Source organism: Cottoperca gobio, chromosome 23 (assembly GCF_900634415.1).
Source record: "Cottoperca gobio chromosome 23, fCotGob3.1, whole genome shotgun sequence".
NCBI lineage: Eukaryota > Metazoa > Chordata > Actinopteri > Perciformes > Bovichtidae > Cottoperca > Cottoperca gobio.
In genome coordinates this window covers 10,764,687-10,792,473 of record NC_041377.1, presented here as the reverse complement: position 1 = coordinate 10,792,473, position 27,787 = coordinate 10,764,687, and the positions used below count along the sequence as shown (strand labels likewise).

The window sequence follows — 27,787 nt, the reverse complement described above, 5'->3', positions numbered from 1 at the left end:
TTCTGTTTTCTTTTTCTAGTTTCCTGGTAAATGTGCGTGTGCACGAGCACGGGATGGGTGGTTCCGAGTGTTTGGACATTGCATATAAAGCCATGTGCCGGGCAGTTTGTGCAGTTCCTCCTGGTTTCACCTGGTTTCCTGCAGCGAGAGAGCCGCAGGCAGTATGACTTCACAGCGATGGATGCTGGCATTCTGCTTCTCACTGGCCTCAGGTAACATGCAAATATTTAATCATTTCAATATGAATAACTTTTTCTAAGCAGATAAAGGGACAAAATATTGCTAATTTAAATGAATACAATATCACCACATTTCTTTAAAATCATTTCAGCAGCTTAAACAGCAGCATGATAAAGATGCAATATTTTAACATTTATAAAAACGTTTTTTCTTTCTCATGGTTATTTCCACTATTTCTTTAAAGCACATTTGACAAACTGGAGAAGGGAAAGTAATGTGCATGAGTCCTACAAAAGTATCTTTACTATACTTAATTACAAATTTGAGGTACTTGTACATAACTTAAGTATTTAAATTTCATACTATACTACAATTCAATTGTTGTTTTTACTCCACTACATTTATTCAACAGCTTACAAATAAAGAATTGACACACAAAACCTATGATGATCTTATAAGAAGTATTTGTGTTATTCATCATTATTCATGTTTATTTCTCTCCTAGTTTTAGGCACAGGGGAGTCGGTCACAACAACAGAAACTCAGAAATGTGAGTATAATTATAATAATTCCAATTATTGTTGGAACTTGAGCAGTAAATTATACAGATAACTTTTTATACATAATTGCATATGTAATATGTACCGTTTATATTGTTAAAAAACGTTCTAAAAGTAATTATCTTTAATTGTTTAATTTCATAATTACATTTTTAATATATTGTTTTATTGTTTCTTTTTAAAAATATACTTTTTCAATTTTATTTGGTTTATTTTATTCTATAGTATTTTATTAGATAAAAAAAAACTTGAAGTAATAAACCATGTGGCTTATTGATTTAAAAATCTTATAATATAATATTCCCAGAAGAAAAGGAAAGGATAATATTGCTGGTTACACCTTTAGCAGGAAAACCAGAATATCATTTGACAGTAACATTTTAAACTCCACCATTATTAAATGTATTAAATGGGCTTATTGCTTCATTATTGAGCTCAGTTATGTCTTCATTGTCTTGCATTAATCAGACACTTGCAAGACATTTGGCAGCGGGGTCGTGCAGCCTTTCAACGGTTCAAGTTTCTACGTTCGGTCCAACTGCCTGTTCGTCCTCACCCGCTTCGCCCACAACCGGGTGAAATGTGATATCACCATGCGGCGAGGTGACAACGGGCTGCTGGTGCAAGTCGAGATCATCATCAACAAAATCAGGACTGTTGTGCAGAATGGAAGCATCTTGGTGGAGAAGAAAAGGTTCAATAGATGATGAAACTGCAGCCACACAGAAACCAAACTCATGCAAAGATCTAATCATAACTGTTTACTTAGATCAAAATGTATAGCGAGTGGTGAGTGTTTTGCCCTAAAGGTACAAATCATTCACTTACGTGGTATTCATAATCTGCCAGGTGACATTTTACTGCATTGTTAATATTGTCATTGTTAGTTGATCATTAGCTTTGACTGTGGGACACTGGTTTATTACTAGTTTGTCTCTCCGGCTGAGTTTAATGAACTGTAATACTTAACTAGTTTTAATATATTTTTTTCCAAATCAAAGTTGAGGAAATGAGAAGACCTCACATCAGTCAGAAGTACCGGACCTGTTTTACACGGAACAAAGAGGAACCGTATATACAGACAGTTTATTAATTCAATGATTTTGTTTGTCTTTAACATCCACTGTGATAACCCCTGAACATGTATATTCATGTGTTGACAGCGTTTCCTTTCCATACGACCACACCTACCAGCACATCTTTCAGTACGGCATCTACACTAAACTGAAGAGCTCGCTGCTTCCTCTGTCTGTCATCTGGCACAATGTACCTGGAGGAATAGACACTCTGTGGGTGAGTTAACAGTAGACATACACAGGAGAATGAACACACACATCATCCACAGAGTTCACTGGAACATTCACAGGTAGTTTGGTTCTGCAGAGCTTCACTCACTGAAGCCTTTTAAATAACGTGTTGTTCAGGTGGAGCTGGAGCAGGAGCTGAGCGGCGACATGACGGGACTGTGTGCAAAACACAACATGATGGGTAAATGACCGGAGTTGATAGCAAGCTTTTTGTAATAACATTAGCAGCAGTGATTTTATTAGTAGCAGCAAATATAATGTTGTTAGAGCAGAAGTTGTACAAGAAGTACAAAAGTGTAAATTAAATCGCTAATGTCATTAGAATGTCGCTGATTATACGAATGCACACATTTAGATTTTGCTCAAACTTTGACATTTGTTTGCATTCACTTTGTTCGATGAATTTGCAATTTTCATGAAACCAGGCAACACACAGCAGTTGATTACGGAGAGCGTGCTTGCTGACGACACGTGTCAAATCCGAGATCCCATCTCTGCTGTGACTCCAGTGAGTAAAACTGCTGCAAGGTCTGACTGGTAGCATTCAAACACAACCGAGTGCATGTGGTGATAACGTGCTGCTGTATTTTCACTCATTGGAAAGAAAGACCGGGTTTGAATCAATTGAAGTCACCAGCTGTTTAGTTATAAAGTAGTGACGTTAAAGGATATCATGTTTAAAATGTTCATTCATGAATGAAATGAAGGTAAAAACCTGGTTCCAGATGTTCAGGTGGTTTCTCTGATGATATTTGTAGGAATGCAGAGAGTTCTTTTCCTACACGCTGGATTGTCTGGAAGACAGTCTCCTTCATTATATCCAACTCTGTGAAGAGAACATTCACGGCTATGAAACAAACAAATACATCAGCTGTGCTTTATTCAAAGAAGTCGTCCAACAGTGTGGAGACAACAGCTTTGTCTGGAATCTATGGAGAACTGTAACCAAATGTCGTAGGTGCTCCTTAAAACTAGATTTTGAAGTTCTTCAAATGGTTTGGTTTGCTCTCTTGATGTAATCGCCTGTTTCTGTGGGTTAATGCAGCGGAGCCAAGATGTCCAGGGGATCTGGTTTATGTAGAACTGGGTGCGGCCTTTGCTCCCAGCTGCTCCAATCCAAACCCTACGTTATCCAACCAGGAAGTCACCAGCTCCTGTGTCTGCCCAAATGGTGAGCTCTGTCTGACTTCATACTGCAGCTCTTCACTTGTCATTTCTTGCTCAGCCCACATGATGAGATAATAAATGGTACATTTGTGTTGTAGGTGAGATGCTTAATGATTACACAGATGCCTTCAGCTGTGTGACTGTGTCCAGCTGCCCCTGTGTGTTCGCTGGCAAGAGCTACTCAACCGGAGACACGCGCAGCACCAAGTGTCAGTCATGGTAAGTGGGCGGGAATTCAATTGATACTTACGGAATATCAATGAGTTGGGATGACTTGGGATCAGTAAAAAGGCAGTTTTATACATGCAACATGTAAAGATATACACAGACAAAGAGCAACACATTTTTAAAGCCTCCATCCCCTCCTGGGGGTTTGCCACTACTTTCATTCTTTATGCATCCTCTCCTGATTTTTATCCACCTTTAAAAACATGTTCTGTAATAAAGGAAAATCATTAAAGGCATATCATTTGTTTCTTAAATGGAGATATGTTGGATACAAGTGTAGCAATATCATCTTGGAGTCTAGTGGAAGTCAAGTTTCTAATTTGTTCCACAGTACCTGTGTCGATGGGAAATGGCGATGCTCTGAGAACCTCTGCCCCCCCACATGTGTCATTGAAGGGCAGTTTGTGACGTCATTTGATGGCAAACGATATGCCGTCCCGGGTAAATGTGCATATGTGGCTTCACAGGTGAGTTTCTCCCCACTAAGCACAACATGTAACATTTCCCCATGTTGTCTTTTTATGAAACTAACTGCTCTTTTATTTAAGGGTCTCAACTGGACAATAACTATAGAGTTTTCCAAAGAGGCACCTTCTCTGAGAACAGTTATTCTTCAGCTGTTTCAGGTACAAGCAGACTTTAAAATGATATAATCTATCAAACACATGTCAAGCAACACTGACTATAAATGGTTTTTTTTTGGATTTGCAGGAGTTGTATACGTTCTCTCAAAACACAGTTGAATTCAGAGGGGAGGAGATCACTGAACTTCATCAGTCTGGTAAAAAAATTGGGAATAATTATTGTCAATTGCTTCTATTTAGGGGTCCTGTAATGTGTCTTGTTGTTACCAACCATCCAATCACCACCTCTGTCACCTGTCAGATCATGCTCTGGTTTTCTGGCAGTCCTCCATGTACGTCCAGATCGACACAACCTTTGGTTTGAAGATCCAAGTCCAGATGTCTCCTGAAATCCAGCTGTACATCACCCCACCCAGAAACCCCACTGGCATGACCTCCGGTTAGGATCTCAGTCTACCCAGAATATATTGGCATCGGCGTTCCCTTTGGGATTCACTTTTATTATGACTTTTTAGAAGAACTCTCAACACCAACTCTCTGTTTCCTCTGTGGCAGTTTGATTTGTAATCATTGTCTGCTTTTCAGGTCTTTGTGGCAACAACAACAACGACACCACGGATGACTTCTCCACCAGCAGCGGGATCATCGAGAACTCAGCCCAAACCTTCGCTCGGTCCTGGAGTGTGGGCGCTTGTCCAGTGAACATACCGGAGTCCTGCATCAACACTGACAGTGGTACCAATTACAAATGAGATGTTGGAAATATGTGTACAAATTCATACAAAATGATTTTATTTGTCTGCCTCAATTCTGCACATCAGTGATGAGAAGTTATCTTTAAAAATAGATTACATTTTAATGTGTATTCTTTCAGAAATATTTGCTGATGAAAAGTGTTCTGTGTTGAACAACCCAACTGGGATATTTGCTAAGTGCCACGATCATATCCCAACGAATCACTACCACACGGTAACGAGACTTCTGCAGCAAACTTAATAATAATAATAATAATAATAATAATAATAATAATAATAATAATAATAATAATCAATAATCAATGATTGGCTCCTTAGCATGAAACTGATTTCTGTTCCAGGCTTGCATCCAAAGAACATGTAACTGTGGCAGCAGCTTGGCTCAGTGCTTGTGTGTTGCTTTGGGCAGCTATGTCAAAGCCTGTGCCAGTCTGGGTGTTGTACTTGGTGACTGGAGGAAAGCTACCAACTGCAGTGAGTTTTGATTACAATTTATTCAGTTATAACTTTATTGTTCGAAAGTCCACTGAAAAGAGCCAATGGAGTAATGTTCCAACAACTGAGTCAAAGAAACTACCGTGTAATTATATGTCAATGAAACCGTCACATATTAGTACTAGTAGTATTACATCAGTGGGGTTTATTGTTAATCACAATGTTGTGTCGCAGCTCTGAAATGTCCGAAGAACCAGGAATTCTCCTACAACATGCAAACCTGCAAACACACGTGCCGCTCCCTGTCCGGCCCTGACCCTCGCTGCAGGCTGGACGACGATCACGTGGAGGGCTGTGGCTGTCCGGAGGGAACTCACCTGAACCAAGGAGACGTCTGCACCCAGAAGGCAGAGTGCGATTGTCACTACAACGGCGGTATAACGGCCCCGGGGTCCGCTGTTATTGACGGACGGACAGTGGTGAGCTGAACATCTGAGTATTTAAAACTTAAATATCTTAACATTTCTCTGTTGGCCGAGGCTGTTACCCTCTGTGTCTCCCCAACGCTGTGCGCTCAATAGTGTAGTCTACACCTGATGTACACACACGTGAGGTTTTGTGATGCATATTGTGTCTGTTGCAGCTACTGTGTGAATGGACAGCTGAACTGTTCTCAGGACTGTGGTAAATATATATCCTTCTATCATAATCATGTTAAAATCTTTACTCATTTGTCACCTTTGCGTCACAGTTTCATCTTCATTCATTTGTTAAACGTGGAAATTCACCTAAAACGAGTTAAAAAACAATCCCTTTAACTCTAGTTTCTGCAAAAATAAGGAAAAGAAAAACTTGACAATGTGTCAAACTGTCTTATTATAATAACACAGGATGCAGAAACGGGAAGGTTTGTGTTCATTGCTCCGAGGATCCAGTTAACACGGCTCAGAAAACCTGTGAAAGTCTCAGCAAACCAACGGTAGGTCGACAGATTATATCTAATTCCTTGTTAAAAGTGTAGGATTAATAACATGGATATGTATTAATATTACTATAATGTTGTGGTGATGCAGAGCTGCTACTGAAATCTGTAATTCTTTACATAAACTTCCTAACATTTACCTTTTCCCAGTGAAACATTTACTTGAGCTAAAAGCTTTTATTTTGGTGTGATTTCCAGTCTGCCGATCTGACCTGTGAGAGTGGCTGTTACTGCCCACGTGACCAGTATGAGGATCACCGTGGAAACTGTGTTTCTCTGGACAACTGCACGTGTGTGTACAGTGGCAAAGTATTCAGTGAAGGACAGCATGTCAACACCAGCTGTAAAACATGGTAACGCCTGCTTTAGTGCTGCTTTCCTACTTCTTCAATCCCCAAAAATCACATTCCTCCAAAAGCTAATGTCTCCAGGATGCAGCGGCTGACGTCTCCCTGTCTTACAGTGTGTGTGCTCAGGGTCAGTGGCACTGCAGAGACGAGCCTTGCTCTAGGAAGTGTCAAGTTTACGGAAACGGACACTACCAGACCTTTGACTCCAATTGGTACCGCTTTGACGGACAATGTCAGTACACGCTAGTCGAGGTGAGACCAAACATGAAACAAAATCATCTGTGTGTGTGTTTCTTTGTGTAGCTTCGTCGACCTCCAATGCATCGCCTTTAAGGATACAGTATCAAGCAAATACTGTATGGCATTTTAAAAACATGTAGACTAGAGTTAGCCATCTTTTTATTTCTTTATATTAAGTGTAATCGTACAAAACAGTCATCTGTTCAAAGACACAACACAGGCATAACAAAAAAAAGTAAATAGGGGGGAATGGTGACATCTTCTGGTCATATTCCTAAAAAGGTCAGATGGTTCTATATCTAAATATATATATGTATATTGTTTATGTTTCGCTAATATCTCAAAGGTTTTGGACAGTCCCAAAATATGTGTAGTCCTGAAAAATCTTAAAACCTTCCAAATATGGCCACTGATGTGTATTTGATGTCCGTCTCTGCACGATTATTCCCAGTTTGTATGTGGCATTATGGCGTATATCTCCAAATCTATAACAATATGCTTGAACTCTGATCTTCTTACTTCAGGATGACTGTGGAAACAGTAACGGCACTTTCTCTGTCAGAGAGGAGAGCGTGCCCTGCTGTGATGAGGCGCTCACCTGCTCTCGCTCCATCGTCCTCGACCTGCAGGTGGATGACTGTTTCTGTTATATTCCTCACTAAGATCCTGAGCGATCATCCGCATGTTTAATATCTATCTTCATTATATTCATTATGCTGCAATGTTCATTCCATTATTCACTTATTTTCATCCCTTTATCAATCTGTAACGACTGGAGGAATAACTGGGGAAAAGGTTTAATTGCACGACTCAGAGGCAGATTCTAATCATAAAGTTCTTTACTTGTAAACGGTTTGGTAAAGAAAACTAAACTCTCGAAAGGGAACACACTGAAGAGTCATAATGATGGGCATTCAATCCCAAAGGCAGGAAACACACAAGGGAAGTGAAGTATTTGAGATGAGAGAAGAGTGTTTCAAAATAAAACAGGAAACTGTCAATGAATGACATTAAACAATAAAGGAGCAGGACGAGACGTCACAGCATCAATATCATTCAGCATTAAAGATTAACAGCATGCTGCGGACAGATCAATAGACATGAACGAGTCTGGTCATCAACATATTCTTATACCATGAATTGTTTCCTATAAGGGCAAAGTCACGCTGACACTGAGCGACATGAAGGTGACCAGACGCTACCATCAGGGCTGGACGCTGCAGGACAGTTCCCTTTACTCCACACACACTGTGGGACTCTACATCATAATCTCAGTGCCAAGCAGAGGAATCACCCTCATCTGGGACAAACACACCCGGATCACCATAGAGCTGCATTCTTACTGGAGGGTGAGTGAGTGATGTAGTCATTAATGTATCACTTAAAAGATATTATACACTGCTAAAGATGAGTTTAGAATTGACTTTGTACTTAGTTAGTACTTGTATTTAGATCAAAGAGTTATCAGAAAATACACATTAAAGCATTGATCATCACTGAGTCAGCCATTCCTTTCATTTTACGTGTACTTTCTGAATCTAATACAAATTAAATTAAATGTTGAACCATCTCTGCTGCAGAACCGAGTCTGTGGCCTGTGTGGGAATTTTGACTTCAATGAGATGAATGACCTGCAGATAAGTGGCTCAGCAGGTAAACCGGTTTCCTCTTTATTTTATGAAGCACTTTTATCATTGTGGGCAAAATAAGATTAAAAATAGATTCTGTTTTTAGTGGTGTCCAGTCCCTTGGCATTTGGCAACAGCTGGAAAGTCGCCACACCTCCTTGCTCTGATGTGACCACTGCGATATTTCCATGTGAACGCAACTCCTACTGCACAGCCTGGGCACAGCGGCGCTGCATGATCCTTACAGGGAAAGCGTTCAGTGAATGCGTCTTAAAAGTATGCATTGTACATATTTAGCATGCCACCAACACCAGGGTCACCTGTGTCTTTAATTGTTATAGATTTGGTTATTCAACTTTATTGTACTATGAAACCATATAACAATTTACAGTCATATACACTCACAGAGAGCCGTTAAACTTGTTTATAAAAGCTCTATTCTGGATGTTCTACAATCCACAGGTGGATCCAACTCCCTTCTACCAAGCCTGTGTGCAGGAGTCCTGCTCTTGTGAGTTTGAAGGGAAGTTCCTGGGCTTCTGCACAGCTGTGGCAGCCTATGCAGAGGCCTGCAGCGAGCAGGGTGTGTGTGTAAAATGGAGAACACCTGATCTGTGTCGTAAGTTTAAATCCTTTTTCCCCCACCAACATACATTTAAACTTAACCCTTAAAGCCATCTTTTTTCAGATGGAAACAGCAACGTGTCTCTTGTTTATGTTTACTTTCTTACTAAAGAGTTGGATAATATGGCACAAACAGCACATTACAGACAATTTAAAAGTAAATATCCAAGTTTCATTTCACTGCTTACTTTCACTTTATACACTCCATGTCATTTTGTCAGTATTTAAACATTTCTTTGCAGAGGACTCACAAAGTAATCAGTCAATAAAGCCAACAATCCTGATGAAAAGTGTGTCAATTATTATTGTGAATTTGTAAAACATAAACTATAAGTCTGTAAGAATTTAACCTGTAATAATTTAAATCTTAGCGGTGTACTGTGACTACTACAACGAGCAGGGCCAGTGTAGCTGGCACTATGAAGCCTGTGGTGAGATGCTAACCTGCGGCAAAGACAACTACGTCACTCACAAGCTGGAAGGTAAGCAGACTCTCTCAGTTGTGTTCAAATATAACTGCTTAACTTATTTCTTAATAATGTCATGATTCATTCATCTAATTCTGGCAGTATTGCAAATAAACCTGGCCTTAGAATACAATCCTCACAACTCAGATATTTATTTAATGCTTTTTCTTGTGTATTCTTCGAAAAGGCTGCTACCCCAGATGTTCAGAGGAAGAGCCATACTTTGATGAAAATACTAGTGAATGCACCAAATTGAGAAATTGCACCTGTTATTTTGATGATACTGTCATTCAGCCTGGGACAGTGGTGATAAATCAGTCTACTGCGTGGTAAGTTGGACTATTCTTAAGAAATATATATATATATATATATATATATATATATATATATATATACACATTATGTCTAAATATATAAATGTTCAGGGTAACCATGATATGAACATTCTCTCTCTTTTAGCTTCTGTGAAAATGGAATAATTAACTGCCGTAAGTATCAATCATATTCATGTACCATTACATTTACCATTTCATCTGTTTATTACCTGTTATACAAAAAAAATGTATTTGTGGCAATCAGTTTATTAAAAGTTCACAGAACCTGATTTCAAAACATCAGACCACAATTTCACCTTTTCTCCAACAAAACCTCCAACAGCACCTCCACCCACCACACAACCTTCCACCACTCCTACATCAAGCCCTCCCACCACCACTGCCTCAACTACTCCTGAAACAACTGTGCTTTCCACCACCACTACACCAACAATTTCAACTGCCTCAACTACTCCTGAAACAACTGTGCTTTCCACCACCACTACGGCAACAACCACCACTGCCTCAACTACCTCTGAAACATCATCAACAACTCTCCCCACCACCTCTACACCAATGACGACCATTATCACTGCCTCAACTACTCCTGAAACAACTGTGCTTTCCACCACCACTACGGCAACAACCACCACTGCCTCAACTACCAATGGAACATCATCAACAACGCTCCCCACCACCTCTACACCAATGACGACCATTATCACTGCCTCAACTACTCCTGAAACAACTGTGCTTTCCACCACCACTACGGCAACAACCACCACTGCCTCAACTACCAATGGAACATCATCAACAACGCTCCCCACCACCTCTACACCAATGACGACCATTATCACTGCCTCAACTACTCCTGAAACAACTGTGCTTTCCACCACCACTACGGCAACAACCACCACTGCCTCAACTACCTCTGAAACATCATCAACAACTCTCCCCACCACCTCTACACCAATGACGACCATTATCACTGCCTCAACTACTCCTGAAACAACTGTGCTTTCCACCACCACTACGGCAACAACCACCACTGCCTCAACTACCAATGGAACATCATCAACAACGCTCCCCACCACCTCTACACCAATGACGACCATTATCACTGCCTCAACTACTCCTGAAACAACTGTGCTTTCCACCACCACTACGGCAACAACCACCACTGCCTCAACTACCAATGGAACATCATCAACAACGCTCCCCACCACCTCTACACCAATGACGACCATTATCACTGCCTCAACTACTCCTGAAACAACTGTGCTTTCCACCACCACTACGGCAACAACCACCACTGCCTCAACTACCTCTGAAACATCATCAACAACTCTCCCCACCACCTCTACACCAATGACGACCATTATCACTGCCTCAACTACTCCTGAAACAACTGTGCTTTCCACCACCACTACGGCAACAACCACCACTGCCTCAACTACCAATGGAACATCATCAACAACGCTCCCCACCACCTCTACACCAATGACGACCATTATCACTGCCTCAACTACTCCTGAAACAACTGTGCTTTCCACCACCACTACGGCAACAACCACCACTGCCTCAACTACCAATGGAACATCATCAACAACGCTCCCCACCACCTCTACACCAATGACGACCATTATCACTGCCTCAACTACTCCTGAAACAACTGTGCTTTCCACCACCACTACGGCAACAACCACCACTGCCTCAACTACCTCTGAAACATCATCAACAACTCTCCCCACCACCTCTACACCAATGACGACCATTATCACTGCCTCAACTACTCCTGAAACAACTGTGCTTTCCACCACCACTACGGCAACAACCACCACTGCCTCAACTACCAATGGAACATCATCAACAATGCTCCCCACCACCTCTACACCAATGACGACCATTATCACTGCCTCAACTACCAATGGAACAACTGTGCTTTCCACCACCACTACACCAATAATTACATCTGCATTGACGACAATTACCAATGTCTCAACAACTACTGAAACTTGGTCAACCAACACTACACCACGTACGTGCCATATATTTGTTCTGCATATTTTTGATCAGTTATCCTAGCAGTCATTTCATTAAATTGCCTAAACAATGTTTTATTTGTGTCTATGTTCACTGTCTTCTACTGTTTTGTGTTTATCAAACCAGCCATTTGTGAGTGTAAAGACCTGAAGAGGAAAAAACGCTGGGATTGCGGTGAGACGTGGACAGAGGACTGCTTCTATAAGAACTGCACAGGTGGAAAGATAGAGTTGACTCCAGTGGTTTGTCCAGAGTCTACAATTCCAAACTGCCCCAGAGACCAGGTCACTAAAGTCTCGGATGGATGCTGTGAAACATATGAGTGTGACTGTAAGTTTATCCTTGTATGTCTCTGCCACTGCTCTTGATTAATCCCTCCTGTTTGCATTCCCTTTGTGTTCAATATTTGCCTTTATATATCTGTCTCTGATTGTTTGTGTATGTGGTTGGACAGGATCATTTATTTAGTACAAAGTGCTGCTCTTTAGAACAGCATCAAGTAATCTTGCTCCTAATTCCTTTGAATCAATCTGCATTGACGTATCTGTCTGTATAACGCCATGCTCTGTGAGGCTGTATTTAGGGACATTGGTGCTTTGACCTCAATGCTAACGTTAGCATGCTAACATGCTCACAATTACAAAGTCGGCATGCTGACATTTAGTAGGTAATGTTAACCATGGTTACCAGCTTTGATTATAGTGCTAAACACAAAGTACAGTTAAGGCTGATGGGAATGTTTTGCAGGTAATGATGTATTGTACACATGTATTATTTGCCCAGATGATGGTACTACAGGTAAAGTTAAGGGATCACCAAGATTATTACAATGAACCCTGTGGGGAGCATAAATGTATTTAGTATAGTTGTTGAGATATTTTAGTCTGGACGAAGTGGTGAATGGTCCGACCTAACAAGCCGTCCCTAAAGCCTAACGTGGCTAATATTTAAAATAAATAAATCGATTTCTGGTTTTCTGATGTCTACTAAAATCACCTCTTACCCGCCCTAGGTCGCTGTGAGCTCTATGGGGATCCCCACTACATCTCTTTCCAAGGTGTAACCTTTGATTTCCTGGACGAATGCACCTACGTCCTGGTGGAGGAGCGGTCTCCACGTTATCATCTGACCATTGCTGTGGATAACTTTGACTGTGTGCAGGGCCTCCAGGGCTCCTGTGTTAGAGGCATCATCCTGAAATATCAGAACAGTATAGCTTCACTCAGCATCCTTCAACGTGAAGTAAAGGTAGGATATATCTCTGTTTATTTATAGTATGTCACGTCACCAATATATTGGTAATTTGGCTACAAGGATGCTGATAATAATTTTCTGTGATTAAGGAAAGCTATTTAAGTATACTTATTTAAAGGATGAGACCATTGGTTTGATGCTGATCTTATCTTCACTAGGCCACTCTGAACAACATGACCATAAAGCCGCCATATGTGGAGCATGGGTGGAGGTTTGAGTCCACGGGGTACATAGTGTCAATCTACCTCCCAGAGCTCCGCTCTTATGTCTCCCTCAGTCCGGCTCATACCCTGGTGGTCAGTCTGGCCATGGAGCACTTCCTCAACAACACCCAGGGACAATGTGGTGGGTAATGGATTGAAAGGGAGTGGTTAAGTGCGCATTGTGAATCCATTTTAATCCTGCAGTTCTGATTTGTTTTGTCTCACGACTCTGTCTGTGAGATTAATGACACAAACACTGTCAACACATGATTGTGTCGCATGTCTGCAGGTAAACTCACCGCATCTCCCAGGAGCACTTTCTGTTTTTTAGAAAGAATAAAAGCTGCTTGTTTATGGTTGTTTGGTGGAACGTCTTCATACAGTTTATATGTGGGGGAAGGTGGATTTACGTGTGAGCCAGAGATATACATATTTATACATAAGTGTTTGTGTCAATGTGTACCTCTTCATCTTCTCTCCAGGAGTATGTGGTGTTGGATCGTGTATCCGTAAAGGAGGGCAGATGGAGGCCGACAGCTGCTGTAGTAAGACAGCCAATGACTGGGTGTATGACGACCCGCTGAAGCCAGCCTGTGCTTTTGCAGCAAAGGACGTACCTTGTATCTCCCCCACTATAGTACCCACTGTCTCGACCACCCCCTGCCCTGCTAGCCTTCTATGTGAGCTGCTAGACCACCCGTAAGTTGCACACACTAACACACGCACACACCTCGTCAGGGAATTGGTGTCCGAAATGGGAATGTGCGTGTTTGCTCACATAGTATAAAAGCAAGGCGCAAAGCTTTTCCTTTAACACTTATCTTTGTGACTGATGCAGACACATAGTAGAACCCCCCCCCCAATATAGCCTTGCTACTAATGCAGTGACCCGTAACACCCTAACAACCTCCAAGCAACCACATAGTGACATCATGTACTAGTTTTAAGTCGCTGTATATAAGAATATTCTTCAACTGTTGAATAAAAATCCAATCTTTTCTGTTTCCTCAGGGTTTTTTCACCATGCAGCAGTTATGTGGATCTGAATCTTAAGAAGAAGAACTGCAAGTTTGACTCATGTAGGCTCAGTGTTTGTTCTTCACTAGAGCAAGCTGCTGATGAATGCAAGAATGCTGACATCTGCATCGAATGGAGACACCTGACCAATGGGACCTGTGGTTTGTGTCTTTTATCCTTATTCTTACACCCTGTAAAGCAACGCCAGTCAGACTTAATGTATTTGCGCACATTTATGTGTTTTAATGCTGTCATAAATAATGTCTTCTTTAAAGTGATACTTACGTTAATAACTTCTTTGTTCATGTTTCAGATGTGACATGTCCAAAAAAACTGGTTTACAGAGAATGTCAGAACAAGCTGGATGACTTCTGCTCTGGAGGGTTTGTAAAGTTTACTTTTACCAAATAACATCCTTACAACTGTTGTGACACTTATGTCCTGCTTTATTAAATCCAAAATGGTCACCCTGTCAAGATACATTCGTATGTCTCTCTTCTGGTTGGCTGTGCAGAATACGTCATGGAGGCGGCTCCCTGGAGAACAACATGGCAGGCTGTTATTGTCCCGAAGAACTATTCAGGGTGGGAAATCACTCAAACGTCTGTGTGTCCGCCTGTCCCTGTGAGTATCATACACTCACACCTACACTTACTCCTGTTGTCATAACTAGTGTTAATGTAGAGTTTGTGTCTCTTCCATCAGATTGTAAAGGACCTCTCGGTGAGCCCATGCTGGTGAGTATCTTTGTCTCATCGCTGCAAAAGTAGTAAAAATCTCTGACTCTGGATTCTAGATGTAAAAAGTATTTCTCTACCTGTCTTCCAGCCTGGTGAGGTGTGGCTGTCCGGCTGTAACCTGTGTACATGTAACAACCAGACTCAGACAGAGGAGTGTGTTCAAGACCCTCCTGGGCCGGCCCCCGACTGTGGCCCCAGAGCTGTACTGGTAAACAGCTCTTGCTGTGGTCGTCAGGTTTGTGGTAAGCACTGGCACGCCATAATATTTAAAAATGATGGTTTGAGTACTTTCTCAGAGACTTTCCTGTCCTCACACTAACACAAATAACACTTCATTTTTTTTCAGTTAACAAGACGTGCCGCTATGGTAAACGAACATACATGGTATGTTATCTTACAACCGTCTCTGTATATGACAAAGAAAAATGTTTCCTCTCCCTCAGAGGAGAAAAATATTTTAGATTGAAATATATCCGTGTCCTGTCGTGATGTCTGTCTCTGTGTGTGTAGATGGGAGACAGATGGAAGGATGCCGCCCATCCCTGCACGTCTTATAGTTGTAGCAAAGAGGGGATTCAGACTGAGACCAGACTGTGTCCCACAGAGGAGTGTCAGGAGGTACTGCATGCTGTTGTGGAAGTTTTCCTGCTTTACTCTGGAGAGCTGTATATAAAATCAAATACATGGTGATAGAGACAGAGTTGTCTTTGTGCATTTATTTGTGGCCACAAAATGGCACCAGTTTCACAGAATACAACGTAGTCTATGGAAGGGCACAGGTTGGAAGAAGACACATAGGCATTTTATACAATTTGGTTTGGAGACGAGGTGATGAAAAAACACAGGGGGGCCGAGCCAAACTGCCCTTTGATGCTTGTAAGGTAATAGTTATGTAAACAGAGTATTGGGTGATACACTCAATATTCTGTCTCAGTATGTTAAACAGTTTGATCAGGATTTGGGTGTGTCCTGTCTTTTGTTTTGATCAGGATTTGAAACATTTGGGTGTGTCCTGTCTCTTGTTTTGATCAGGATTTGAAACATTTGGGTGTGTCCTGTCTTTTGTTAGTTCAGTATCAGTCTAATCAGAATGCGTCTGTCTTGTATTAACATGACCGGCACTCCTATGTTAGCATCAAATGGCAGTTGGCTTGTTTAACATAGGAAACTTATATAATTAAAACAGTAGACATTTAAATTGCTATTACAATGCCCTCTTCTCTGTTCCTTAAACTCATAGCCATTACATTTTACAAGCCTTATCTGCAGTGATAACTTGTATTACTGCTATTCCCGCGAGCTAAACCATTGTTTTATAATTAAAAAAAGTGAGTGCTTGTTTGTTAAAAAGTGAAAGTAAGTAGATCAACAAACATTTAACCTTGAGCTGTTGTGATTTATTCACCAGGAGGACAGACTTTGGGATGACCAACACTGCTGCTTCACATGTAAGTCAATAAAATGCTGAAGTCATTTACAATTTCACTTTCTTTCCCTTTGTAGAAGTTTGACGTTTGACTTCAAAAGGTTGTGGGACTTTCCTGCATTCCAACGTGATAAAGGAGAGAATATCTTCACATATTGTAGGTGTATTGATTTGTGTTAATTTCCTCTGACTTCAGGTAACCAGAGCTGTGCTCCGAAGGTCACCAATGTCACCTTTACAATAGACAACTGTACGACCACCATGCCGATGGCTGTGTGTCAGGGCCACAGTGTGTCTCAGCCCAGGTGAGAACAAATATACTGATTACTGATTAACAAGTTACGACACAGGCAATTAAATCTTTGTTCACACTGAGGACTTTACAGACTTTCCTGAATAACACATCTCTCCCCCCCCTGCTCACAGGGTGCTGTTACACCCCGACCTGCAGGTGGAGCAGGAGTGCAGATACTGTCTGGAGCGGAGCTCAGAGAGGAGATTAGTGACCCTGCAGTGCTTCGACCTCACTACCAGAAACTACATGTACAAGCAAATCACCAGCTGTGAGTTCGAAGCCTGCAGCAGTGCTGACAGTAACTAAGTACATTTACTCAAGTACTGTACTAAAGTAACATTTTGAGGTTACTTGAGGATTTCCGTTCCCTGCTACTATATAATTTTACTTTTTACTCTACCACATTTATGTAATGTAATCAACAAATAATGTATTAATTAAGTTATCTGAAATGAGCTCCTCCTTCACAACATTAAAGTGATGAACACATTAATGCATCAATAATTATAATACAATAATTGAAATCATAGTGTTTTGATATGAGCCGTTGTGCAGTATGAGTACTTTTACTTTTTTGTACTTTTAAGTACAATTAAGTAAAATTGTGAATCCTGTGGTATTGTATTTCAGCCACCACTGAGCATACTGTGCTTAAAGTAAAGATATCCTATATATATATATATATATATATATATATATATATATATATATATATATACATATAAATATATATATATACATATAAATATATATCCTTTTAGATTTTCCAAATCAAAATATAATGTATTCAAATTTAATGGTTTATTCATTGAAAGACTTTAAACTTTTATTTAAATCAATTACTGTTTTCTATCAAATAAACTGAATCCTTCTCTGATCACAAAGTTTGTTTTGTTTGTTGTTTTCTGAATGTGCCGTATGAAACCCCTCTTACATTTACTCTATTCACACTTTGTCTCCTGAGTTTGAACTTGTAGCAGATTTATTAAAAATGTTATATTTATATATGTAACGATAATTGATTACATCATAAACACAAGAATTAGAGAGTGATTGCATTCCACTTCTATCAAAAACAATCTGTTTACTTTTATATTAAATAACAGAATTTCACATAACATTTAACTAATCTTCGGGGCACCACCTAGTTTTGGAAAAAACTGGAAAACTTTAATTAATTAATTTAGTCTCATAATGTAATGGCTTCTACAGAGTTCTCAGCCTGGTTTACAGTGAACTACATTCACTTCATACATACAAATCAGTTTGGGTGGACTTGCCCTTTAAGATTTAAATCTCTCTATCAATGAAAATATAAAAAATACACACATTTTCACAGCTGTCGAAGAATCTCATGTTCTGGGTATTTTTCATTGAATATCTCCCTCTGCTATACTTTATCCAACACATCTGATCAGGTGATGTGATACTCAGACTAAAAGCCATTGTTAGGAGGTATCAATAGGACAGGAAGACTTTCATCAGGCCGAGGAAACACCCAGCACTACAAAAGCTGAATTTCTCCAGGCGAGGAAAGAACTTCAGTCTTTGAAAAGCAACAGAAACAGCAGGCTTGTAAAATAAGCTTTGTGCAGCTTCACGCTGATGCTGTTTGTTGTGTGTACAAAAGGATGGATACTTGGAAGGCTTATGATGTTCACAGAGGAGGATGTGCGAGAACGTGAATGTGTTTGTGTGTTTGCATTCGGTGAACCTCTGAACCTTCCGCTGCTGGTCCGACATACATCCCAGTGGACCTGACCAGAGCAGTCCCGTTTGGATTTGTGTTGTTCGTGTGTGTCTGGAGGAGTTGGATGTCTCTTTATTGACATGATCAACAAGTGCACATGAGTGGCTGGGTTACTGATTACAGGCAATGTCATAGTTTGTTTGTGATAAGAATCTTGTGATAAGCACAAAGTCCTGCCAGATACAACAAGCCTTCTCCCACTTCACCACATCCTTCCCATCCCTCACAGGACCACTGCTGCCTCTCAGGTAAAGATTTATTCTGCTTTTCTTCTTCTAATGCTGCACGAAGGCCTTCTTTAAGATGTTTCTTTGTGTGAAAATGACTAGTATATTGTCTGCACTGTGGTCAGAAGGGTGACTAAGCTTTTTTCAAATGTCTCTGCAGGTCCTTGTGTTTTTCTACGTCCGTGTATCTGTTGACCACACAGCAGCATCATGAGTGTAGACTCACAAAAAACACGCAAGGCGTGCTGCTCCAACCTCAAGGTCGGTGAAATGCTACTCTACTTCCCAGAATTACAAATGTCAGGACATATCGCTCCGCCTTTCATGTACGGTATTAATCATTCAAATCGACTTGTGATAGCCAAGTTGAGCCAAAATCTCATCGTTTTTCAAACTGCTTTTCTTTAACCTTATCTTCATGTATTTGTCCTGGTTTTTCCATTTCTGTGTTAGTAACTAATGCTGCACCTGATGAGGCAGTAAAAGGCAAAGCAATCATAGACAAAAAGCCTCATTTTTCTCTTAACAAGATAAAACTTGAGACTTTGACACCAAATGAGACTTTGCATCCATGAAAAGTGTCTTATTGCTCCTGGAACATTAACAGAGGTGTATATGTGTGAAGTGTAAACTTTAAAATGCATGTTAACCACAGACATGCACAGCAACATAAGACACTTTGTCATGGCATCACAGTGTATCATGCTTTCTGATATAAACATTATAGATCAGAAGCAGTTAATGTTGGTTTATCAATGTGAGGAAATACATTTGTGTTTTAGCTGCTCTCTAAACCTCCTCACTATAGTCTGTGACCTGCAGCCCAGTGTAGGTCCCTTTTAATCGTTAACTATCTTTGTGGCTGCACACAAGCAGGATGTACTGTTTAAGCAAACACAATCAAATTAGCTCCCTAAGAGTTAACATTTCATTTGACAAAGTACGCAAATAACTTGTACACTGTTCTTCCTCTTTCTTAGCTTGTTACATTCGATTACATTTAAACCAATCTAATCTAATTAAAGGTTATCTAATCATCAGTGTTGAAAGCAGGTGTGAGGTCTTTGATAGTGTGTCACTCACCTTTTCCCTTCACATGTATGTAAAGTGCAATTACATCATGTAATGCTTTGTACTGGAATGAGCCTCGTGCAACTGGAACTGCAAGAAAGTCAATTAATCCTTTCACTCCGAAGTCTTTGAGGAGAGATTATTACCAACACAATCGTTTTACAACCACACTCACTAACCCTGATCAAATCAAAACCAACGTCACTTCTTGTTTTAGAGAAGAACCGTTCATAATGCTTACTGTGTGTGTGTGTGCGTGTGTGTGTGTGTGCGTGTGCGTGTGTGTGTGTGTGTGTGTGTGTGTGTGTTTCCAGCTCTTCCTGGCCTCTCTGGCATTTGTATACTTCTCCAAAGCCTTTGGTGGAGCATATATGAAGAGCTCCATCACCCAGATTGAGAGGCGCTTCGATGTGCCCAGCTCCCTCATCGGGGTTATAGACGGCAGCTTTGAAATGGGTACGTGCAGCTTTTATTTAGGTGATAACGTGAAAACACATTCAGCTATATCATGATAAATAATAAACATTTGAATAATGAAAATATGGAGAAATGGATATTGGATCTATTTAGTAGATGAAGGCACCAAAAATGACAGTTTGGGAATTACGCTTTTTGCTTTCTTGTCGAGAGTTAGATGATAAAATGAAACCATTCTTATATCTGTGTGGAGACATTTAGTTTTAGCACACATATTGTAAACAGCTGGCTCTGTGTATATCTGCCTGAAGCTCACTAAGTAACACATTCAATCTTCTACCTCAACATACCAACAAACCACATGTAAGATGTTAGTGAGCTTTAGAGGAGCTGCTTAGTCGATTGTCAAACATGTCAAACTTTTCCTTTAAGTCAATAATGAGTGAAGTTATTTTGTAATTCTTCTCCTCCCCAGGTAACCTACTGGTAATAGCCTTTGTGAGCTACTTTGGTGCTAAGCTCCATCGTCCCAGGCTGATCGGTATTGGCTGTGTGATCATGTCTGCTGGATGTTTCCTCATTTCCCTGCCTCACTTCCTACAGGGACTGTTAGTGCACTGCTTCCTTCTTAATAATCAAATGTTGTATATGTGATGCTGTGGTCCTGCAGTATCGTTAATTAGAAACAAATGATATGGTTCTTGGAGGCAGAGCTGCTGTGGATGCAGAGACACTATTAGCATTTAATTGAACTACAATAGGAGTCAAAGAACTTCTGTTATTCAAGGAACAATATATTAGACTGAAGCCTCTCCTTGCAACATGCAGGAGGTAAAGCAAGAGGTATATAATGTCATAGAATAACACCTATCTATCACCTATTTAACATTTTATTTATATGCCCTGTAATCTTCAGAGGATCTATACAATGTCGTGTAACTATTATCAATATTTTCCAGGTATAAGTATGAGACCAGTGTGTCTCACAATGCAGATGTGAACAGCACCGGGAGCATCTTGCCGTGTCTGTCCAACCACAGCCGGGCTGAAGCAGATAAGATGCCCGATTTAGAGACCAGAACAGGTATATGATAAACACATCTGATATCAGATCAATAATCAATTATTATTATCTAGAAATAATATTATGTCCAGTTTCACTTCACATTCACACCCAGTGTCCCTCCCTCAGCTTGTGAAAAGGCAGCCGGCTCGTACCTGTGGATCTATGTGTTCCTGGGAAACATGCTGCGTGGAATTGGAGAGACTCCCATCATGCCTCTGGGTGTGTCCTACCTGGATGACTTCTCCAAAGAGGAGAACACTCCTTTTTATTTGGGTTAGTTTACCTCCTGCTGTCTGTGATCAGTTTGTATGACAAGGCGCCTCTATTCATCTTCATTTTCACATTTTACTTTTACTATCAGCCCGCTGTGTGCCTATCTGTAGAATATAAGTGTTAAGATTGACATGTGTGATGACCGTACATGACCTTTCCTTCCCCAGCCTGCATCCACACGGTGGGAATCTTAGGACCTATGTTTGGGTTCATGCTCGGGTCCTTCCTTGCCAAGATCTACGTGGACATTGGATCTGTGGATTTAGGTATGGGACTCCTCTATTTCAGGGTAAAAAGATGATGTATTTTAAGTCGATGTTACCCTTGATTAATAAGACAAATATTGAGTAATTGACCTATGATGCAAAACCCCTGGCATTAAAGTGTCCTCCAGTATCTTGCCATAGTCGTTCACTATTTACTGCGTGACAGAGCTCCACTCCCTCCCCCAGACAGTATCACCATCAGCCACAAGGACTCCCGCTGGGTGGGGGCCTGGTGGTTGGGCTTCATAGTGACCGGCACCGTGATCCTGCTGTCCAGTATCCCCTTCTGGTTCCTGCCCAAGTCTTTGCCCAAGCAGGGGGAAGAGGAGAGCCAGAGTAAAGGCACAGAGCTCACCACAGTGGCAGAGCAGGAAATTTTCCTGCCAGATGAAAACCAGGATCGCGAGGAGAAGCCGGTCACGTTCCAGGAGCTCGCTAAAGGTACCTACAAGCTTTACAAGTACAAAACGCTATGAAGCCCTGTGTTGTTCTCCCGGCCAAAGGTTTTGTTGACATACAACAATCTGCTTTAAAGGTCATCAACATATGACTCGACAGAAAAATCTCTTACTGTTAAAATATATTATGTTTTAATTCTTATTTTATGTTCCTGCACTCGATCAAGTAGTTTTAGGGTTAATGTGTTTAATCATTAACCAGTTATAAGTGGGTCAAATCAGAGCCCTGACCAGTAACCCTGAATCGTGGACACGCAGTAACTACCACAATGCAATCTGGGCAAGAGTTGAATGACATGTCAGTGCTGAGAAACATGTGGAAACAGTTACATAAGGGCCAGTCATGCCCGAATAAATGACACAACATAATATCTTACGGTGTGTTTGTAAATTATTATTTGGAAGTGATAGTACTTTTTAAAAAGCAGCTAATGAGTTAGAAACACGTGAACATGTTACAAGAGACGAGAAGAATAGACAAAACTAGAAGAAGAACATTATAGAGGTTGTTTAATAACCTAGGAGGCAAATTAGTGCAGCAAATAAATCAGAAGTACATTTTTAACAGTTAAATATGAATACATATAAGCATGCCTTAATAAATATATGTATAAATATTTGTGCTGTGAATAGATACACATATCAAATAATAATAATTCTCAAAACTCTCGCAAAGATGTAAGGAAAAATTGTACAATTATGTAATGAACCAGGAAGCCATTGAGCCTCTCATTGAAACGCCTTCACTGTAACGATATCTTCTCTCTGTGCTTTGTTCTTCACCAGATTTCAGTTCCGTCTCTGCGGCGACTCTTCAAGAACAGCATCTTCACCCTGATGGTTCTCACGTACCTGGTGGTCGTCAACGGCTTCATCGGCATGATCACCTTCAAGCCAAAGTTCCTGGAGCAGGTTTACGGCCAATCAGCCTCCAAAGCCATTTTCCTCATAGGTACAGAGAAACTTCTGCATTACCCCCCCCCCCCTCACTCCGCCTGCGCTGCACTCTGTGGCCCCGTGAAGTGAAACAATGATGTTGTTGAAGGGAAGTGTGATTGTGAGAGATAAAGATGAAACGTGACCACGGCTGTAAGGAGCCCACGATGTGCTCTCCTTGTGTCTGTGTGTGTGTGTCTGTGTGTGTGTGTAGCACCCTGAGCTATGATTAACTGTTTAGTTTAGTAGTTTAGCTTATAAGAAATGGATAAATAGTTATATGAGAACTTATAACAATATCCACTTCCATATCATTTATAGTATACATTTGGAGCGTGACAGGTGTTGATGAAGGGGTACTGCAGTCTGACAAGGTTTAAGGTCATTTATTATCCATCCATCCATCCATCGTCCACCGCTTATCCGGGGTCGGGTCGCGGGGGCAGCAGCTCCAGTAAGGAACCCCAATCTACCCTTCTCCGGGCCACATCCTCCAGCTCCGACTGGGGGATCCTGAGGCGTTCCCAGGCCAGTGAGATATAATCTCTCCACCGAGTCCTGGGTCTTCCCCAGGGTCTCCTCCCAGCTGGACGTGCCTGGAACACCTCCCTAGGGAGGCGCCCAGGTGGCATCCTTACTAGATGCCCGATCATTTATTATCTCATTCCTTTTATATTTGTTCTCTCATTGATTATGTGCTACACAGTGTTTATGACACATGGTTTTATTTTACATTGTTGCAGGACGTTTTAATTTTACAGTACATTAATCATCCATTCATTCATTTATTCATCCGCGCAGGTATAATGAACCTGCCAGCAGTAGCTTTGGGTATCATCACCGGAGGTTTTGTGCTAAAGCGTTACAAGCTGGGCGTCATCGGAGCAGCCAGGGTGTCGATCGCTGCCTCCATCGGGTCCTTCTGTCTGCTTTGTGTGCAGGTCTTCATCAGCTGTGATAATGCAGAGGTGGCCGGGGTCACCGTCACATATCAGGGGTGAGTGGCATGCAAAGTTAGTGAAAGGGTGGGTGTGTTGCAAAGCTTCCTATCATTCAGTCTGCGTTTGTTTTATTATATATTGCCATCAAAATGTTGTGATCGAAACGTGAGAAACACACCTGCTAACGCGGCCCTGAAATGTTTTTGGTTGCATGATGAGTTAAAAAATGATCTCCATGTGTTTCCCTCTGTTTGTGTGGATCAGGGCTCCTCAAGTGTCCTACAACCCGCAAACCTTGTTGTCACAGTGCAACTTGGGCTGTTCCTGCTCAATGAAGCGCTGGGACCCAGTGTGCGCCTACAACGGAGTGACGTATGCCTCGCCCTGCCTGGCTGGCTGCCGATCAGCCACCGGCAACGGCAAGGATACAGTAAGACTGCAACTTATATTTTCTCATAAAGGAGAGGCCTCTTCTTACATCTCATTCTTATAATTGCCAAGTATTGAATATAAAAGGTCGGAAGACTTATCGTTCTGTTTTAAGTCTCAGGTAATGATTCACATCTGTCATTTTCTTTAGATGTTTCATAACTGCACCTGCGCGGGGGAGATGATGGCTCCTGGCACGAACATGTCCACTGTGCTGGGCCAGTGCACCAGGAGGAGCAACTGCGATTACATATTCAAAATCTACATGGCTTTGTCCGCCCTGGCGTCTTTCATCTCCGCCTGTGGGGGCACGCCAGGATACATCGTACTGCTCAGGTCAGAGACACTGAAGCTTACATCAGCTCACATCTTTAGCATCTAACTTTAATGTAACACTATTATATGGAATATTGCATCTTGTGTTTTCTTTAAGCTAAATGTCAATCAATGTCTAATATCTAATCTTCCAGGTCCATACAGCCCGACCTGAAGGCGCTGGCTTTGGGTATGCAGACACTGATAGTAAGAACTCTGGGTGAGTATCGAGACCTTAAAGGTGTTCTCTAAGCTTAAACTGAGAGCGGTGATGAGTGAGATGTTCTGTTGTTATGTGTCAGCACATGTGACTTTGTGTGTTTTCAGGTGGGATCCCTCCGCCTATATATTTCGGAGCCCTGATTGACCGAACCTGTTTGAAGTGGGGGACCAAGCAGTGCGGGGGCCGCGGAGCGTGTCGAATCTATGATGCGGATTCATTCAGGTACAGTGGAAACAGACTCTTATTGTACTGCTGGAACTATCCTGCCTATAATGTTCCTGAGGACGTGTGTTTTAATAATTTAAGAAGCATTTCTAGATTCAAGAAATATCTCTAAAAGTTTAAGTTTTTACTTATTAATTTTACATTGTTATGTACGGTTTGTATTACATTTAATATTAACTAACGCACTATAGTGCATGCATAGAGTAATTTAACAATGAATATTGAATATTATATTATATTATTATTATATTGAAAACCTGAATAAGAAGCTACATCCAGCAGCCAATTAGCTTAGCATAGCTTAGCTTAGCTTAGCATAGCTTAGCATAGCTTAGCATAAAGCCTGGCTCTGTCTGAAGGTTAAAAACAAATCTCCCACCAGAGCCTCTAAAGCTCATGAATTATATAGTTATATAGTTACAAGTTGTGTTTTTTACAAAGGTTTATGTGTTGGACTATTTCCAGGAAGTATCTGAGTCCCACACATATCCAACCCACAAACATTTCTAATCTTTCCACTGAATTTCTACACTTTTTACACAAACTTTTTAGCGTTTTTGTTCAGAACTCAGACAAAATATCCCAAATGAATGCACATGAATGAAGTAAACCAACCTGTTACGATATACTTTGCTTTCAGAATTACATTCTTAGGGTTGATTACTGGACTCTACTTCGTATCCAACATCCTCTGGGGAGGCCTCTACTACAAAATCGTCAAGAGACAGAAGAAGTTAGCGCTGAGAAATCAGGCCAAAGAAAATGGACAGGAAGGGAACACATTGGGCAATGGACACGCCAGCATCAGCATTGCCAAAAACAAAGAAGATGCGGACAATGAGAGCACTATTTAAGATGTTTGAACATCATCGTATAACGCAGGTGAACAGCACAGATTGTCCACTGCCTACGTGCTGTGATGCATCCACACCGGACCACATGCAGTCATGGTACAGTGACAGGGACTCTTTGGTCTTCCAGCAGTACTTTTCATTTTCACTCAGAAAACATCTACTGCTGTTTGTTCACTTGAAAGGTCAAAGAGCATCACTAGAGCTTGGTTTTAATATGAGCAACAATCAAAAGACATTAAATGATATGCAATCTGTACATAAACCTAGAGGTCATTTTGAGCTCTACTTCAAAACATAAAGGGAACATAAGCTGTTCCCTTATTATGATGTTCATTTATGAAACATATGATTTCAGAGGACGTGGGAACAAATATTGAAGAACATTTGGCTTTGAGCTTGTGTCCACCATTCTTACTTGAATAGTATTAGGTCATCCTACATCTTTACATTCAAAGTGATTTATGTATACAGTATATTTACAATATACAGTGTGTATAGTGTATAGTTTTAAATACTATTACAAGACAACTGTTTAAACTGCTAAAGTGCATCACTTAGTAACATGTTCATGTTTTGTCAGTGATTGACAACGTTTGCTTTTATAGTTTTCAGTCAGTGGCGGGCCGTGCATTTCACACCTAGGCCTTCAGTGATGTCCTACACAGTCCTACCTGAATTATTCCACCTCTTAATACCATCATTATGTCATACGAAACTATACATTTAGACAGAAACGCAGTATAACCGGGCGTTGCATCACCCTAACAACAGAGTTATATTAATATTTACTAAACATTTAGTTGTAAATAGCAGGCATTCCCAGCAGTACAATGTGCAGTGCCTCTCGGAGGCTGTGAGCCGGGGGTACCGCTCGTAGTTAGTGATTTGAAAGTGGCGGACAAACCCTTTTCCCAGCTGTGATAGGCTCGCTAGCGTCGGGGTTGGCCGTTCTCTTCTCACGATGTCTATCTTTTCTTGAAAAGTTTGTCTTGAAAATGGCGTTGTAATTATATCTGCGACCAAATCGATCTCTTCTCCTCCTTCAGCCATTGTGGGTTGATATAAAAAAGCTTGTAGAAATCTACACAAATTAGCTCGTTCAAAGTTTGCTAGCTCTGCCTCTCAATAGTGCGTATCCAATCAAAAGATGTGGACGTGCTGAGGTTATCGTACGCCTGCTAGCTGGCCCCGGTGTCGCCAACTCGAAATCTGATTGGTTAACGCCACAGTTTTGTCTCTGTTTACTTTAAGCGACAGGCGCCCGCACTGTTGATTCTGAAGGCCTCAGGGCAGATTTCTTGGACCCTGGCAACACATCATGGCTGAAATATGATTGGATAAAAGCTCTAACATAAAGGCCAGACCTCCAAATCTCGATCTGAGGCAGCGCAACCAAGAGGAAAGCTATGAAATTGAGAGAATAGACTACGGGGAATAATTCAATACATATTTGTGGAAAGAATATATCAAATTTAAATGTATATTCTGATGATGTTTAGGCCAGCAGAGAAGGCCTTGCTGGCCCTGACGGCCCACC

At 41.1% G+C, this 27,787-nt stretch overlaps 2 protein-coding genes across 2 annotated transcripts; both read left to right on the top strand.

Annotated features, from left to right (window-relative positions):
• Positions 1-163: 163 nt before the first annotated feature.
• LOC115028659 (mucin-2) lies at positions 164-17,460 on the top strand. Its single transcript, XM_029462550.1, has 44 exons — positions 164-212; positions 686-730; positions 1,209-1,434; positions 1,904-2,033; positions 2,165-2,228; positions 2,473-2,555; positions 2,806-3,001; positions 3,093-3,218; positions 3,313-3,433; positions 3,774-3,909; positions 3,991-4,068; positions 4,154-4,223; positions 4,328-4,465; positions 4,612-4,761; positions 4,901-4,995; positions 5,123-5,255; positions 5,451-5,696; positions 5,862-5,900; positions 6,107-6,195; positions 6,397-6,551; positions 6,662-6,800; positions 7,313-7,417; positions 7,943-8,137; positions 8,369-8,441; positions 8,523-8,692; positions 8,879-9,035; positions 9,412-9,522; positions 9,695-9,836; positions 9,967-9,995; positions 10,165-11,859; positions 11,991-12,194; positions 12,877-13,112; positions 13,277-13,463; positions 13,804-14,020; positions 14,333-14,499; positions 14,652-14,721; positions 14,853-14,962; positions 15,044-15,075; positions 15,167-15,320; positions 15,425-15,462; positions 15,589-15,696; positions 16,487-16,526; positions 16,701-16,809; positions 16,931-17,460. The coding sequence occupies exons 1-44, from the start codon at positions 164-166 to the stop codon at positions 17,103-17,105; spliced, it is 7,032 nt and encodes a 2,343-aa protein (XP_029318410.1). The 3' UTR covers positions 17,106-17,460.
• A 907-nt stretch (positions 17,461-18,367) lies between these two features.
• On the top strand, positions 18,368-26,985 carry slco1d1 (solute carrier organic anion transporter family, member 1D1). Its single transcript, XM_029461925.1, has 15 exons — positions 18,368-18,797; positions 18,937-19,037; positions 20,162-20,303; positions 20,740-20,872; positions 21,224-21,348; positions 21,457-21,603; positions 21,771-21,869; positions 22,056-22,310; positions 23,121-23,279; positions 24,065-24,260; positions 24,469-24,634; positions 24,785-24,969; positions 25,104-25,168; positions 25,276-25,393; positions 26,037-26,985. The coding sequence occupies exons 2-15, from the start codon at positions 18,987-18,989 to the stop codon at positions 26,248-26,250; spliced, it is 2,055 nt and encodes a 684-aa protein (XP_029317785.1). The 5' UTR covers positions 18,368-18,797; positions 18,937-18,986; the 3' UTR covers positions 26,251-26,985.
• Positions 26,986-27,787: the final 802 nt, after the last annotated feature.